General features: G+C 40.1%; 1 protein-coding gene across 1 annotated transcript in view; it reads right to left on the reverse strand.

The window, feature by feature from the left end:
- The window catches only part of LOC122563602 (exostosin-1-like), a 260,921-nt gene that overhangs the window by 9,152 nt on the left and 234,400 nt on the right, over positions 1-17,369 (reverse strand). Inside the window, exons 8-10 of the mRNA XM_043717538.2 lie at positions 5,381-5,470; positions 1,129-1,289; positions 233-404 (exon numbers count right to left, since the gene is read on the reverse strand). Coding sequence (XP_043573473.1) covers positions 233-404; positions 1,129-1,289; positions 5,381-5,470 — 423 coding nt within the window. The remainder of the gene's footprint in view (positions 1-232; positions 405-1,128; positions 1,290-5,380; positions 5,471-17,369) is intronic.

Raw genomic sequence — 17,369 nt, forward strand, 5'->3', positions numbered from 1 at the left:
TTCCTTCCTCAAAAAAAATGCTTCCGTACCCTCTCCACGTCCATGATATCCTTCCTGAAGTGTATGCCATCAAGAATAAGATACAATGCTCTGGCTGATTACTGACTCATCTCTTTATCGAAATAGTTTCTACTGATTAAAACCATTTTTCAGCTATGATTCTGAAAAGCCCATAAGCAAATAAATCCCCTGTCCACAGAGTTCCTTCATCGAGAAAAATAACTTGACCTACCTGTTGCATCAATGTCTCTTTATATTGTTTCTTCTGTGTGACTTTGATTGAGGGAAGCTTAGTGACTGCTGACACCAGGAAATTCATCAGGATGTCTTCGCAGTTAGCTGTCTGGTCCAAGAGCGCATGTAAACTGATTGGCAGGTAATGTGTGAACAGGTGATGGTAGTATCTACAAAGGCACACAAAGAAAAAGAGAGCTCAGAAACATAGACAGCAACCAAAGTTGCTTGTTCTGTGCAGCGTTCCTGGTGATTAAGCCAGAAATGCATCAGTCACTTTGAGGTACTAAGTCATATTAAACACAAAGGTCCTGCATTAAATTTTTGATTCAGGCAAAGTTAGTGACAAGGTTAGATCACAGTGGTAGAACACTTGCTCTTGAATTGGTATGTGCTGAAAGAAAACTGCACTGTCGGAGTTCTAACTGAATAGCAGAAGGGCTGAATGACTGATTCATGTTACAGCAGTTGACAAAGAATGGGATTGAACATTATGCTGATAAAAAGATATCCAAAGCCATGATATCAGTAACTGCAGCTGGTGAAACCATAGAAATGAAGTGGGAAAAACTGATTTGTAACTAAAGCAAAAAGGAAACTTTCTGTGTCTGGTTTATATTCATTAGAAACTTATGGACCGTGCAAATATTGGGCAGTTTTACTCCAGAGATGGAAGTCGAATAAATATGGAACCCAGTTTCAACATGAAATATGCAAAATATCAAAAGTAATTTTTTGACTTCCTGATTTAGAAGGAGCCAACATCTACTGGGCAGGTAGGACTTGGCGTATTGGTTTGGGGGGAGTGCTAGTAAAGCGTCTTATCCCAGGTCTTTCGAGGTCTCTAAGCATCTCACAGGAGCAGGAGTCACCTTTTCTTTTGAGTTTTGGTACCTGTGGTAAAATGCTGCTCCAGTTAAAACCATGGAATATTCGTTGGTCCATTTTGATGTGTAACCCCATAATCCTTTACTGCTGTCCCAGAAATGACTGCGAGCTGGGTAACCTACAATCCGGTCAGGGAAGCTGCACCACACAATGAATGCAAAGTCAATCTAGAGAAAGAGAAAAGACAATGGCTTATCAGGCTGTGCCTTTGAAACATGTGACCAGTGTTAACTTGGCTGTTGTGATGTCAGTAAGCTTGCATTGCTTTATGCTCTGTCCTTCTCTCTGAAATATGTCATTCTATTGGTTGCTAGTGGTTGATCCAGAGGTCCGTTGTTCATACGAAGATTTCAACCCTGATTGTTTAATCAAGGAGGTATCACGCAAACACAAGTACATTCTAGCACAAGTTACTGCTTAATACCTAGGAGTGGGAACCAGAGCTGGCATTCCCTATCAAACAGAATCAAATTTTAAACAAAATTTGATATTATCCCAAAAAGGAGATAGTAGATTCATGTGGACAAAAGCTTGGTCAAAGAGATAGGTTTTATAGGGTATCCTAAAGAAATAAAGAGTAGTGGAAGAAAAAGAACTTGAGCTGCCACAATAGAAGTGAAAATCACCAGTGCAAAAGAAGGCAAAATTAGGAGTGGAGTGAAGGAGGTTAATGAAATAAGAGGGAATTGAAGGATTTAAAACAAGGATGACAATTTTAAAATCTAGCCATTTCCTAGCTGGGAGCCAATGCACATCAGCAAGCAGAGGGATATTGGATGAACTGGACTTGGCTTGATACAAGAAAGGGGAAGATTGGTACTTTGGAAGCGTTGGTCAAGGTTCCAAAAGGTTACTCATTTACCTACAATCAAACTCAAGGTGGCTGCTGAACAGAACAGCTAAAAGTCTGTTGAGTATTTTGGGAGAAACTACTTATTTACTGAATTGGTCAATCAAAAATTCAATAGCTCAAAATGAATTACCATTGTATAAATTTTTATGGGCATCATCGCTGAATCGAGTCTCTGTTTTAAATCAAATGCTTAATGGAGGCTCCATCTGCTTTGTTAGGTAAATGTAAACGACTTCAAAGGACTATTTTGAAGAAAAGCAGAGGCGTTCTCACTGGTGTCCTGCCCAATATTGTTCCAGAACCAACCTCCCTAATAAAGATTACTTGGCGATAATCTTGAAGCTGGTTAGGAGAGGCTGCTGTTTACAATTGGCAGTTCATCTTTCCTCCATCAAAATAGTTACTTCAAAAGAATATCATTGTGAAGAGATTTGGGGCTTCGGGTGTTAAAAAGCCTACAGAAATACAAGTTCTTTCTCTCCTTTATTATACAGAAGGAAATCAGAAAGCATCTGCCAATGCTGCAAACTCCAACTTTGTTTGCAAGGGTTGTTTATTTCCCTGAGTTCAGAGATGACAAGCGCTGATGGCATGTACTTTGATATAAAGAGGATTAATATTAATAGAGCTGACCATCTCATCCACAGTTGAATGAGGCATGTGAAAACACATCTACTCATTGCAAAGCGAAGTTGCTAATTTATTTTTTTCACTTAACTGGTTGGCCAACCACTCAATCATTTATGTCTTTGGGTTATTGCATCAGCACTTGTGAAAAACAACTAACAATGGATGATAATGTCTGTTCTTTGCCAGAGGGTGGACATTCAATTGAAATGTTGAACTTTCCAGCCTCTGAAGTCAGTTGAATGCAGTGCATCTATTGTTATGTAACAAGGATCAAAATCCCAGTAGTAGCCCACTCAGAGATAATGCTCAAGAACATCACAATACGAGTGATGTGAATCTGTAATTTCTGTTTTTAACTCCATCGCCACCCATCCTCCTGAAAAGGTGCATACAACCATTGATATTTATGGTCACATTTAGGATCAGTTTTGCACTGCACTTTTGCACCTAAGTGTCCAAAGTTTCCCATTTATGTGGCACAGTTCAGTGAACACCAAGAGCCTTGGGGCTACTTATAAAGCTTAATTCCATACAGCCAGTAATTTGTATATCAAACCGTGGATACTAACAGATTTAGGATAAATTAATCAGAAGTGAAAAGACACAAAATTGGCCCCTGGCTGATCGGTTATATCCATTCAGTACACTTACATCTCAAGGACTGCAATGGTTCAAGAACAGCTCATCACCACCAGCTTCTTAAGGATTTTCAGAGTTGGATGACAAATGTTGGCCCAGCCAGTGAGACCCAGATCCCCTCAATTAATAAAGAAAAATACCTCTCGTTCCAGGAACTGAACTGGAGGGATGTTTGATATTTAGCGTGTTTACAGTCTAGAAAATAAAATAGCAATTAAAGAGAAGAAACGAGTGCTTAGCTTAATAATGGAACCTTGTTATTGAGGGTGAAGGTGTAAAAGATGTAAATAATTAAAGAGAAGGAATAGAAAGAGAGTTGTAATAAAGAGGTGGCAAACATGGAAAGAATAAAAACAGTTCGGAAAGAGCAAAAATAGACTTAAAAAGTGAAAGATAGAGAGTGAAAGACATTTGTGTGCTCTCAAAGGTGGTAAGCTTGATGTGGGACGGCCATTTAAAAGGCAGCATTGCTTTTGGTCTGGTCCATCACTATCTGCCTCTGCAGAACTAAGTCCTGAGGAGGAAGGTTCAGAGTCAACCTTCTTGCTCCTTTGTGAATTGAGGCCAATGAATAACCAGTTGAGAGTCTCAACCTGCTGCCGTTGTGATTAACCTGGCTCCAACTGGGCTGGTCAGTATGAGGTATTCATGAAAGTTGCAACCAGACAAGATTTGGAGATGCTGGTGTTGGACAGGGGTGTACAAAGCTAAAAATCACACAACACCAGGTTATAGTCCAACAGGTTTAATTGGAAGAACTAACTTTCAGAGCGTTGCTCCTTCATCAGGTGGTAGTGATGAAGGAGCAACACAACCAGACAAGCACTTTGTCACTTGTGGGGTTGAGAGGGGTGGCGCTGGTGATCCTTTGATCAAAGACAGTCAGTATTGTGACATGTAACTCCAAGTCTAAACTGTTTCAAAGACTCTCTGGTTACCGGAATATCTGGGCATTGTTTCCCCAAAATATCTTTGTCTTGTCCCTCTTCAGAAGTACACCAAACTGTATCTAGAAACCAGTTCCAGGTTTGAGTGGAAGACTAATGTCTGATCCGGCTGAAAAGCCTTTATCCATGCTATTCTATGTAATGCTGTTCCTATCAGTATACTTCCTCAATATCACTCCATATTTTCATTAGTCTTTACATCCAAAACTTTCTTCTGTCTTCGCTTCTTGTGTTCTACTTCTTCAATGTAAAATGATATCCCCTAGCACTACAATGTTTGACAAATAGTTGACAAGTTGCCTTGTCTAGCTCTGTCAATTGATTTTATAAACATCAAAGTCTCTTTACAAAAGAAAGCATGGTGACCTTTTGAATTTTTAACCTTCCTTTATTATTTAAAGTCCTGATACTGTCTTTGCAGTTTGTTTTCAAAAGTGGTCTGACTAATACATGATTCAGCTTCAGAATAGCATCTTTTGATTAGCATTCATTTCTTTGCTCCTGTAACCTACTTTCTTATTTGTCCTTTTCTACTGTAGCGGAACATTGAACTGATACTAAGACAGAATGATTTATTATCCAATGTGCATTCAGCAACTAGCAAAGGCTACTTCAACAATGTCTCACAAACCTGAAACATCTACCACCTGGAAGGAAAGGGCAGCAGCTTCATGGGAACACTGCCATCTCCAAGATCCCCTCCAAGCCATACATCATCCTGACTTAGAAATATATTGTTGTTCATTCACCCAGGGTCAATATTCTAGAACTCAGTAACAAATAATATTGTAGGAGCACCTTCATCACACACACAACAGCAATTCAAGAAAGCAGCTCACCATCATTTTCTCTCGGGCAGTTAGACATGGGCAACAAATCCTAGCCTCGCCAATGATGTTTATATCCTTTCAATTTTTTCCTTAAAAATCCTTACATGTTTTTACTGGTCACATTTCTATTCTAGATAATAAATGTACCCATTCTTGAGTCTTTCATGACATTAATTACTTTAAACTGTATCTGCCACTTACTGGTTGATATTCGCTTCAGAATTGGATTGCATCATCCTTCATTACTTGCACTGTCTATTTTTAAATTCTTTATGAAATCAGAAATTTTACATAGACATTTAAATAATAAGTATACATTATTTTCGCAGAGTGTACAACAGCTTAGGGAATTGAGGTACCTCATTGGTGGAGAGTACGGTGTCCTCATCCAGGCTTAGCACAGCATCTGTTGTTATGGCATCATAGGGAAAGAAGCGACTACTCATGGCCTTGAAAGGAAGAAGTATTGGAATTAATATGAGATCTTCCCAATCGAAGTACTATGTTCTTATAAAGTTAACATCACACAGGTGAAGACTAACACATGGGGCGAGATACCTGATGAATATGCAGCTCCCTTAGGAGAGAGGGGGAGAAAATAAGGCTTTAACACAATAGTGAGTAACCTTCTCCTTAAGTAAAGCTCAGTTGGCCAGATGGCTGGTGATGCAGAGTGACACGAATGGTTGAGGTTACCACAAAGTACTCTCCTTCTCAATATCTCCCCTCGCCTTACATGTGGTGACCTCAGGTAATATCACCACCAGTCATCACCCTCTAATGAGAGAGCAGTCCTACTGTGGTAAGACTATGGTGACATTACCTTTAACTTTCTCCTTGTTTGTCACTCTCTCTGGATAAATTGATTTACTGCAGAATTTGGCTCAACAGCTATCATTTGTTCACTTTGTAATGCCTATTGGAGCTGTCCGTGCATAGTCTCAAGTCATTACCTAATGACCACAGATGCAGGAGCTGCATGGCAGTGATTGATAGTAAGAAACTTGGCTGATATTTTTATTCTGTCTTGGTGCTGGTGTGCTATCTCAGCACAGCCCAGAATACTGAGTGCAGGGCTTGCCTTTTCAGCCTGGTTAAAGCTACAGTGTGCCTGACAGAGCTGAAAGATTTGCCAACCACCAGGAGGGAGAAGGGGCCTGGATCACCACTCACAGCATTCTGATTGATTCGAGTTTCCAGGAATGAAACAGTAAACTCAGCAGCACTGGAGAAAATCATGCCACCAGACAAAAGAAAAAAAACTTCTTTGAGTAGTTTTGTTTATTAGTTCTAATACAAATACAGGAATAAGAGCTTGTTTGACTAACAGTAAAGAATCATTCATTTGTTTTCTGATTAGTCATATAAAGAAGAATACTAACAACATCAGGCTACCTATTTTGGGTGCAATTTGGGCAGGTGATTAGGGTCAGAGGTCACGTGATGACACCTCCAGAAATATCTGTAAGTAGAGCTAGCACCTGTATGCATAACCAAAGTCATTTTTCTCCATTGCCTGGTAAAAGTTCTATTAGCATATAATTGGCAGGTCACATCAGTAAAATTACTAATCACATCCAACAGACAAAAAAAAGTTTAAAGAAAACTTTCCTACAAGACAATTGTTCAGTCAAATTCAAAAGCCTTTTGGTCAGCATTATTTTAGCTTTCTTTTTCACAAGAACTTCATTTTATGTTTAGCTAGAACTATTTGTGGGCGGCACAGTGGCACAGTGGTTAGCACTGCTGCCTCGCAGCGCCAGAGACCAGGGTTCAATTCCCGCCTCAGGCGACTGATTGTGTGGAGTTTGCATGTTCTCCCCGTGTCTGCGTGGGTTTCCTCCGGGTGCTCCGGTTTCCTCCTACAATCCAAAGATGTGCAGGTCAGGTGAATTGGCCTTGCTAAATTGCCCGTAGTGTTAGGTAAGGGGCAAATGTAGGGGTATGGGTGGGTTGCGCTTCGACGGGTCGGTGTGGACTTGTTGGGCCGAAGGGCCTGTTTCCACACTGTAATGTAATGTAATCTAATCTAATCTATTTCATGTCTATGTAGTATTCTATTAATGCAGGTTATGTAAAATTCACATACAGATTATATAGAGGCTGTGCCAAGTTTACATACATACTTTATACAAAGTGGGTACAACTATCAATAGAATACCTTTAGGCTGGTGACAAGCCACAAATGAATAGCCTGTAGACTGCAAACACACCTGTACATATATCCTAAGCAGGCTGCATTTAGCTGCTGTATACGCTTTTAACAGGGTTATAAGTACTGGCAATATTTATGAGGTATACAGAAGACAACATACATACAAACCATACACAGGGTTGTAGTTATCAGAGAAGTTAAATACAGACTACAAATGTACATATTTAGAAAATTCCTTCTACAATCAGTGTAGAAAATAATAAGTATCCTCTCAGTTTATTTACTTCATCTCATTCCAACATATCCTGCTACACTTTCCTCCCTCATGTACTTATCTAGCGGTTGCTTAAATGCATCTGTGTGACCTAAATGCATTTACATGAGCTAGTCAGCAAGTAAATAGAGGGCTACATGTTCATATTGAGATTTAAAAGAAGACTTGCTTTTTATATAGTGTCTTTTATAATAACAGAACACCTCATAGTGTTTTGCAGTCAGTCAAGTACTTTTGAAGTCACAATTACAATATAGAAAACATGGCATTCCATTTGTGCACAAAACATCCTACAAACCGTATATGACCAGACAATCTGGTTTTGTGGTGTTTTTGTGAAGAATAGTAACTCCCTGATCTTCTTCAAAATAGTGCCATTGGAGTCTTTACATTCTGCTAAGAGGATAGACAGACCTTTGGTTTCAAGTCTCACCCAAACACATTCAAACCAGCAGCACTTCTCCTGTGCTATATAGAATCTCTTTGTGCTCAAGTCCTGCAGTGGGACCTAAACCCTGACCTTCTAACTCAGAAGCAAGAATGGTACCAAGTGAGCTAAAGCTGATAATTTAAACTTATCAGTTAAGATCCTTTGACAAATCAGACAGTTGGAGAAAAGTGTCAAGGCCAACAGCCAAAATGAACATGGTTTCAGTTGAGATGTTAGTCTCTCAAAGGAGAAACAATGAAAACCTATCAAAGGCTGGGTAATTCAACAAGGCACTTGGCACTGTGAAGGAATATGCCAAAGGATCAGAAAAAAAATACCTTGGACAAACAAGGTAACTCAACAAAACACTTGACACTGTGAAGGAATATGGTAAAGCATCAGAAAAGAAACAATATCTTGGACAAACATCCACCATCTACAAAGCACTCAGGAGTGTGATGGAATACTCCCCACTGCTTGAATGAGTGCAGCTCGAACAACATAAAAAGCTTTACACCATCCAGCATAAAGCAGCCTGCTTCACTGGCATGACATCTACTAGCATCCACTCCCTCCACCACTATTGCTCAGTAGCAGCAGTGTGTACTATCCACTAGATGCTCTGCAGAAATTCACCAAAGATCCTCAGACAGCACCGTCCAAACCCATGGCCAGTTCCATCTAGAAGGACAAGAGCAACAAATACAAGGGATCACCACTACCTTCAAGTTCCCATCTAAACCACTAACCATCCTGACTTGGAAAAATATCACCATTCCCTCACTGTCATTGGGTTGAAATCCTGGAATTCTCTCTCTAATGGCATCATGGGTCAACTCAGAGTAGATGAACTGCAGCTGTTCAAGAAGACAGTTCACCGCCACCTTCTCAAGGGCAACTAGGGATGGCCAATAAATGCTGGCCAGCCAGTGATGCCTACATCTCACAAATTAACTTTAAAATTAAATTCATTAAAAATGAAGAACCAAGCATTTGGCAAAATGAAGTTGAGTGGAGCTCTGGAAGCATATTAATCAAGTCAATGGCTGCTGCCAAAAGTCAATGGAAAGGACAGATACTAGGGCAAAGTGAAAAAATTGATCAAGTACTAAACAGTTCTGCCTATAAAATGATATTAATCACCAGGTTAGCAGGAATGTTCATTAGTAATATTTTGCAATGAATAAATTAATGTGTGTAGTTGATGTATATTTTGAGTGTTACAACATGATTATGATAATTGTCAGAATCCAATCAACCATGAATTACCAAACTGCACACAAATCTGAATAATATGACGAGCAGAGAATAAGAAATTCTTTCAGCTGAAAAAGCTGGTTCATTTCTCAGGCCAGTTTACAAAATTATGAGTGGCATGGATAGGATAAATAGACAAAGTATTTTCCCTGGGGTCGGGGAGTCCAGAACTAGAGGGCATAGGTTTAGGATGAGAGGGGAAAGATATAAAAGAGACCTAAGGGGCAACTTTTTCACGGAGAGGGTGGTACGTGTATGGAATGGGTTGCCAGAGGAGGTGGTGGAGGCTGGTACAATTGCAACATTTAAGAGGCATTTAGATGGGTATATGAATAGGAAGGGTTTGGAGGGATCTGGGCCGGGTGCTGGCAGGTGGGACTAGATTGTGTTGGGATATCTGGTCGGCATGGATGGGTTGGACCGAAGGGGTCTGTTTCCATGCTGTACATCTCTATGACTCTATGAGAAGCAATTTTAGTTCCATCATAGCTGAATGGAGTGAAAAAGGTGAAGTATAGAGTTAGGAGAGTGTCACCAGGGTTGATGAGGGTAACAGACACAAAGGGATTATGTAAAAGTTGTGCTTTTCTCACTGACATTATAAAGGTGATTATAATGAGATCATGGAATCATCAAATGTGCAGCACAGGAGGAGGAGGCCTATTAGATCATTTTGGAAGATCTATCCAATTAAAACTACTTCATTTGCTCTTTTATCAGATCATTGCAAATCATCTCCCTTCAAATGAATATCAAAGAACAAAGAGAACAAAGAAAATTTACAGCCCAGGAACAGGCCCTTTGGCTTTCCAAGCCTGAGCCGATCCAAATTCATTGTCTAAACCTGTCGCCCAATTCCTAAGCATCTGTATTCCTCTGTTCCACACCTACTCATGCATCTGTCCAGATGCATCTTAAATGAATCTACCATGCCTGCCTCTACCACCTCTGCTGGCAACGCGTTCCAAACGCCCACCATCCTCTGTGTGAAGTACTTGCCGCGTGTATCCCCCTTAAACCTTCCACCTCTCACCTTGAAAGAGTGACGTCTCATTATTGAATCCTTCACCCTGGGAAAAAGCTTGTCTCTACACCCTGTCTATACTCTTCATGATTTTGTAAACCTCAATCAGGTCCCCCCTCAATCTCCTTTTTTCTAATGAAAATAAACCTAACCTACTCAACTTTTCTTCATAGATAGCACCTTCTATACCAGGTAACATCCTCATAAACCTTCTCTGCACCCTCTCCAAAGCGTCCACATCCTAATGTGGCAACCAGAACTGTACACAGCATTCTAAATGCAGCTGAACCAATGTCTTGTACAATTTTAACATGTTTTGCCAGCTTTTATACTCAATACCCCGTCCAATGAAGGCAAGCTTACTATACGTCTTCTTGACCACTCTATCCACCTGTGCAGCAAACTTCAGGGTACAATGCACCTGCACTCCAGATCTCTCTGCTCATCAACTTTTCCCATGGCTCTTTCGTTCATTGTATAATTCGCTCTAGAATTAGTCTTGCCTAAATGCATCACCTCACATCTGTCTGGATTGAAAATCTTCTGCCACTTTTCCGCCCAACTCTCCAGTCTATCTATATCCTCCTGTATTCTCTGACAGTCCCTTATGCTTTCTGCTATTCCACCAATCTTCGTGTCATCTGCAAACTTGCTGATCATGCCAACAGTGCCCTCTTCCAGATCACTTATGTACATTGTAAACAACAGCCCCAACACTGACCCCCGTGGAACACCACTGGTGATATTTCTCCATTTCAAGAAACTCCCTTCAACTACTACTCTCTGTCTCCTGTTGCTCAACCAGTTCTTTATCCATCTAGCTAGAACACCCTGCACACCATGTGACTTCACTTTCTCCATTAGTCTACCTGGGGAACCTTATCAAACGTCTTACTAAAGTCCATGTATATGAGCCTTCTTTCATCTATCAACTTGGTCATTTCCTCGAAGAATTCTATTAAGTTGGTAAGGCACAATCTCCCCCACACACAAACATGTTGCCTATCACTAATAAGCCCATTCTTTTCTAAATATAAATAGATCCTATCCCTCAGTACCTTCTTCAGAAACTTTCCCATCACTGACATCAGGCTCACTGGTCTGTAATTACCTGGAATATCCCTACTACCCTTCTTGTACAGAGGGACAACATGAGCAACCCTCCAGCCCTCCGGCACCTCACCTGTATTTAAGGATGCCACAAAGATATCTGTCAGGGCCCCAGCTATTTCCTCTCTCACCTCCCTTAGCAACCTGGGATAGATCCCATCCGGTCCTGGGATTTGCCCCCTTAATAACCTCTAGCCTACCCAACACATCTTCCCTACTTATGTCAACGTGATCCAGACTAATCAAACTTTTATCTCTAATCTCAACATTCATCATGTTCCTCTTCTCATCACAAGGCAACAAACGGCTGAGGTAAGCAAAATAGCAATAGATTGTTTGCACCAATCAGCACAATGATAAAATGTGAGTGAATAAAATCTTTCCATCAAAGGTGGAATGTAGAAATCTCTCCTACAAACCATTTGTTACTGCTTCCATAAATTAGAGTCATAGAGATGTACAGCATGGAAACAGACCCTTCAGTCCAACTCGTCCATGCTGACCAGATACCCCAACCCAATCTAGTCCCACCTGCTAGCACCTGGACCATATCCCTCCAAACCTTCCTATTCATACACCCATCCAGATGCCTTTTAAACGTTGCAATTGTACCAGCCTCCACCACTTCCTCTGGCAGCTCATTCCAGACACGTACCACCTCTGAGTGAAAAAGTTGTCCCTTAGTCTTTTTTATATCTTTCCCCTTTCACCTTAAATCTATGCCCTCTAGTTCTGGACTCCCCCACCCCAGGGAAAAGACTTTGTCTATTTATCCTGTCCATGTCCCTCATGATTTCATAAATCTCTATGAGGTCACCCCTCAGCCTCTGACACTCCAGGGAAAACAGCCCTAGCCTATTCAACCTCTCCCTGTAGCTCAAATCCTCCAGCCCTAGCAACATCCTTGTAAATCTTTTCTGAACCCTTTCAAGTTTCACAACATCTTTCTGATAGGCAGGAGATCAGAATTGCACGCAGTATTTCAACAGTGGCCTAACCAAAGTCCTGTACAGCCGCAACATGTCCTCTCAACTCCTGTACTCAATACTCTGACCAATAAAGGAAAGCATACCAAACGCCTTCTTCACTATCCTGCGACTCTACTTTCAAGGAGCTATGAACCTGCACTCCAAGGTCTCTTTGTTCAGCAACACTTCCTAGGATCTTACCATTAAGTGTATAAGTCCTGCTAAGATTTGCTTTCCCAAAATGCAGCATCTCACATTTATCTGAATTAAACTCCATCTGCCACTTCTCAGCCCATTGACCCATCTGATCAAGATCCCTTCTGAAGTAACCTTTTTCGCTGTCCACTACACTTCCAATTTTGGTGTCATCAGCAAACTTACTAACTGTACCTCTCGTGCTTGCATCCAAATCATTTATCACATTCTTCCAAAGTGGAGGTGGATGCCTGACTGGCCAATCAGATTAATGTATGAAGTTGAATAGTGGGATATTGAAGGGCCAGAGTGGGAGATATAAAGGGATATGGAGATTGAGGTCAAATGGGTTGAATATTGAAAGGTATGTGGAATGAACTGGACAATATGCTTGGACTGTGGCATGAGAGTCAATTTGCACCATGTTAAATATTAAAGGGCATGGAGGGGTGAGCAGCTCCTGTATCAGCACAGTCTGCTTCCATGCTGAAAATATTCTGGTCACAGACTACCACAGCACAAGCCCATTTTCCCGAGGCAAGGTTCTGTGGAACGTCTTTCCGTGCCTTAATTTCAAAATTTCTATTGTGTTCATCTTCGAGCATTTACTTTTCTAGGTGACAAGTTTCCATGGAATTATTCAAGAAACATGCAGTTTCACACAGATTTAATCATCACCATCTGTTCCTAATCAGATATTCAGCCAGCTCAATTTAAAAGGTGTTAATTGGGACAATAAGCTTTCGTGGGAAATGCATTCCATAGAAACACCACTTTATGGCAAGAAAGCTCACTGTGATCTCAAGCCTTGTTCGATGCTTGTTCATTGTGATTGATGCAGTTAACCTTTCAGGCTGTTTATGACTTCTCCTGTTGATTTTTTCAATTCAATCCGAAAGGTCCAACCTTAAAAATAATCATCTATTTGTCTTTTAAACAACACGTCTGTCAAAGTTTAAAGATCTGACTGTACAGAGTGATATTATTAATCCTAGTCAGAATTGAGACGCTTGCATAATTCTCCTGGAAACTGCACTTTCTGTAGGTGACTGGGATTGATCTTAAGGAAAATCATTTGTAGTACCTAATTATCCTTCACCTTCTGCATTTTATTGGAGAAATCATTCTGCTCTTGTGTTCCTGTTGCTAGTGATTCAGTCAAAAGCTCAGTTGGTTTTTATAGGTGCAGAGTCTTTGCAAATTGGAGTTGCTGTTGTGCTGGCAATTACAGCATTGGTTTGTTGGAAAATAGTTATTTGCTGTGATTCCACCACAGGTTCTGTCTCATCTCATGATGTAGCACTTCTTGGTCAGCAAGGAGCACTCTCACTTCTAAATCAGGTGTTTGAGAATTTGAGTCTCCCTCCAAGACTCAAGCATTAAAATCAAGGCTGACACCTCAGTGCAGTGTGCTTTGAGTGTTGCACTGACAGATGTACTGTTTCCTGAATGAGATGAGAAACTGAGGCACCATCTGTACCTCCAGGATGATGTGGAAGAACTCCTGGCACTTTTCCAAAGAGGAGCAGGAGAGTTATTCTCTGGTGCTATGACCTTCATTCATCCCGTGTTCAACATCATGAAAGCAGATAATTCAATCATTACATTGATGTCTGTGGGAGCTTGCTGTGCTTCAATTGGCTGCTGAATTTCCTGTATTACCACATTCACTAAACTTCAAAAGTCTACAATTGACTGCAGTGCACTTTAGGATATCCTGTGGTCTTTGAAGGTGCTATATAAATGCAAGTTTATTTCACTAATTGGCTGACACAGTAGTATCAATAAATATTGTGTTGAAACCTATCCCAAACTGTTTATATATTGTTCTACTTTTGATAGTTATTGAGATTCTTCAGCAGTAAACAAAGAAATGGTCGAGTTTGACTGAAAGCACAAGAACTCATATTCCAGGAATTGATTCTGGAGGTTCTTGGTGCTTTATTACCGTGCAGATTGAAAACCTCATTGTCAGTCAAAAGAATCCAGCATTAAATAGGATGGTTCCCATCGCATGTAGTGGTGGCACTGGTGTTTTTGCTGCCAAAAATCAGTGGATGGTATAAACAATCATCACCTGATAATGACAAGTAAAGGAATGCCTTTCTGGAGTCTTCATCAGGGTAAAGAGTGAATATCACTCAGCCATGAACAAAATGTTTTATCGGAGGGTTAATGAGGTGAGAAGAATGCCTAAAACAACCAATGTGCTTAATGTGTAACAATGGGCACCTTTGTATTGATACTGGAGTACGGTTAGCATCATTTGCCTTAAACCTTAATGGGGTCATTGATTGACATATTGCATTTGACAGTCAGCTTTTGCCCTTCCTCGAATGATCTGTGTTATGGTTATGGGCATTGGTTGAATGAGCATTATTTTCCCTATTATATTTCATCCAAGTGTCCGGTCTTATACTGTTCAGATCCTAACCACCATTCAAGCTATGAGACCAGTTCATCTGAGTATGAGGGGACATCAATGTCTGCCCTTCAGTGTCATTCAATTCTAAATATTTTGACATGTAGCTACTAAACAGTACATAACTTGAGTATTGCTAGAAAAAAGACATGCCATTGCATGTTCAAATGTGTACTCATCAAGACTTTTGCAAAAATACCAAATTTTAATGGAAACAACAAACTGCATTGCATAAGAAACAGGGGGTTGACTAGTCGGTACGTGGACTCTGAGAGTGAGGCAATGCCTTGGAGAATGCCCTAAAACAGTCCAGATTCAATGGGCCAAAAAGCCTCTTCTGTTCCGTATGATCCTATGAAAATTTTCATTTAAATTCAGAAAAGCCGAGTCAACTCCAATAGGTTGACTGTGGGGAATACAAGCAAGAACAGCAAGCTCCTATTGAATTAAAAAGACACATGTCTGGACTACTTCATTTCTCCTTCAATAAACAAGGATCTATGAATATATGTAGCCTCTAACAAATATAAATAAGCTACTTTGTGACCCCAAGTGGGACTTCTTAAATTTGTTGTTAGTGTAATTTGGGATTGTTCAAAAAGTGCTGGCCAGTAGCAGAATTGCATCTCATGTTGTCAGAAGACTGGATAAAATATAAAAAATATCCAAAAATTTAAGAGAAAAATTACAGTGCAAGAGAAAGCGAGCCAGAAATATGTAAACAGGTAGGAGGAGTATCTATAAATAATTCAAGAAGAGTTAACAAAGTGAACACAGCTCCTTCAGAAAGTGGGACTGAGGAATGAATAATGGAAAATAAGGAATTGACAGATGATTTGAATACTTTGCATCTGTCTTCACTTTAGAGGATAGAAATACTACCCCAGAAGCAGTAATTAATGAGGAAATGAAAAGGGTAGAGGAACTCAAGAAATTCACAATCACTAGAGAAGTGGTAACAAGCAAATTGTTGGAGTTGTGAGCTGACAAGTTCCTAATGGACTTCACCGTAGGGTCTTAAAAGAAGTGGCCAGTGAGATAGTTGAGATAATTTTCCACTTTCCTCCTTGATTTAGGGACAATGTCATTAGATTCAAAGTTAGCAAATATAACTCCTTTTTCAAAAGTGGGAGAGACAGAAAGCAGGAAAATGCAGGACAGTTAGCTTAGCATCTGTCATAGAGAAAATGTTTGAATCCATTATTAAAGAAGTTATAACAGGGCACTTGGACAATTTCAAGGCAACCAGGTAGGATCAACATGATTTTGTAGAATTTAAATCATGTTTAAACAAACTACTGGAAATCTTTGTCGAGGTAACATGTACCATGGGATTAAGGGTTCCGATGGATGTACTGTACTTAGATTTCCAGAAGATATTTGTTAAGGTGCTACATTAAAGGTTATTACATAAAATAAATTCGCATGATATAGGGGTAACATATTGTCATGGATGGAAGATTGGCTAGTTAACAGGAAGCAGTGAATAGGCATAACGTTTTCTAATTGGCAAGTTGTAAAGGGTAGTGTGCCACAGGAGAAAGTGAGGACTGCAGATGTTGGAGATCAGAGCTGAAAATGTGTTGCTGGAAAAGCGCAGCAGGTCAGGCAGCATCCAAGGAACAGGAGAATCGACATTTCGGGCATAAGCCCTTCTTCAGGAATGAGGAAAGTGTGTCCAGCAGGCTAAGTGTGTCACAGGAATCAGTTTTGAGATCTCAATTATTTATAATTCATATAAATTACTTCAACGAAGGGATAAAAGATTCTGGTTGTCAAATTTTCTGATGGTACAAAGACAGGTAGGTAAGTAAGTTGTGAAGAAGACACAGGATAGTTACAACAGGATATTGACAAGGTAAGTGAATGGACAAAAATGTAGCAAATGGAGTATAGTGTGGGAAAATGAGGAATGTTCCATTTTGGCAGGAAGAATAAAGTAGAAGCATTTCATTTAAATCATTAGTGATTGTAGTGTTTTGAGATGCACGAATCACAAAAGATTAGTATGCAGGTATAACAAATAATTAAGAAAGCTAATAGAATATACTCATTTATTGCAAGGGGATTAAACTCAAAAGTAGGGAGTTGATATTGGGCACCGAAGAGACCACATGTAGAGTATTGTGCATAGTACTGGTCAACTTATTTAAGGTCTGATGTAAATGTGTTGGAAATAGTTCAGAGAAGCTTTGGTTTCAAATAAACCAAATAAAATGGACTATAACCTGGTGCTGTGTGATTTTTGACTTTGTCCACGCCAGTCGAACACCAGCACCTCCACATCAAGAAAATGTTGGACAGGCTAGCTTGTATCTGCTGGAGCTTAGAAGAGTAAAGGGTCACTTGATTAAACCATATCAAATCCTGAAGAGGACTGACAGGGTATATGTGGAAAGGATGTTTTCTCTGAAAGGTTAACCCAGAAAAAAGGATCACAGTTTAAAAATCAGGGGTTGCCCATTGAAAACAGAGATTAGACCATTTTCTCCCAGAGAGTTATGAGTGTTTGG

This window comes from Chiloscyllium plagiosum, unplaced genomic scaffold (assembly GCF_037043375.1).
Source record: "Chiloscyllium plagiosum isolate Xiang-an unplaced genomic scaffold, Cpla_swu_hap1 HiC_scaffold_30, whole genome shotgun sequence".
Taxonomy (NCBI): Eukaryota; Metazoa; Chordata; class Chondrichthyes; order Orectolobiformes; family Hemiscylliidae; genus Chiloscyllium; species Chiloscyllium plagiosum.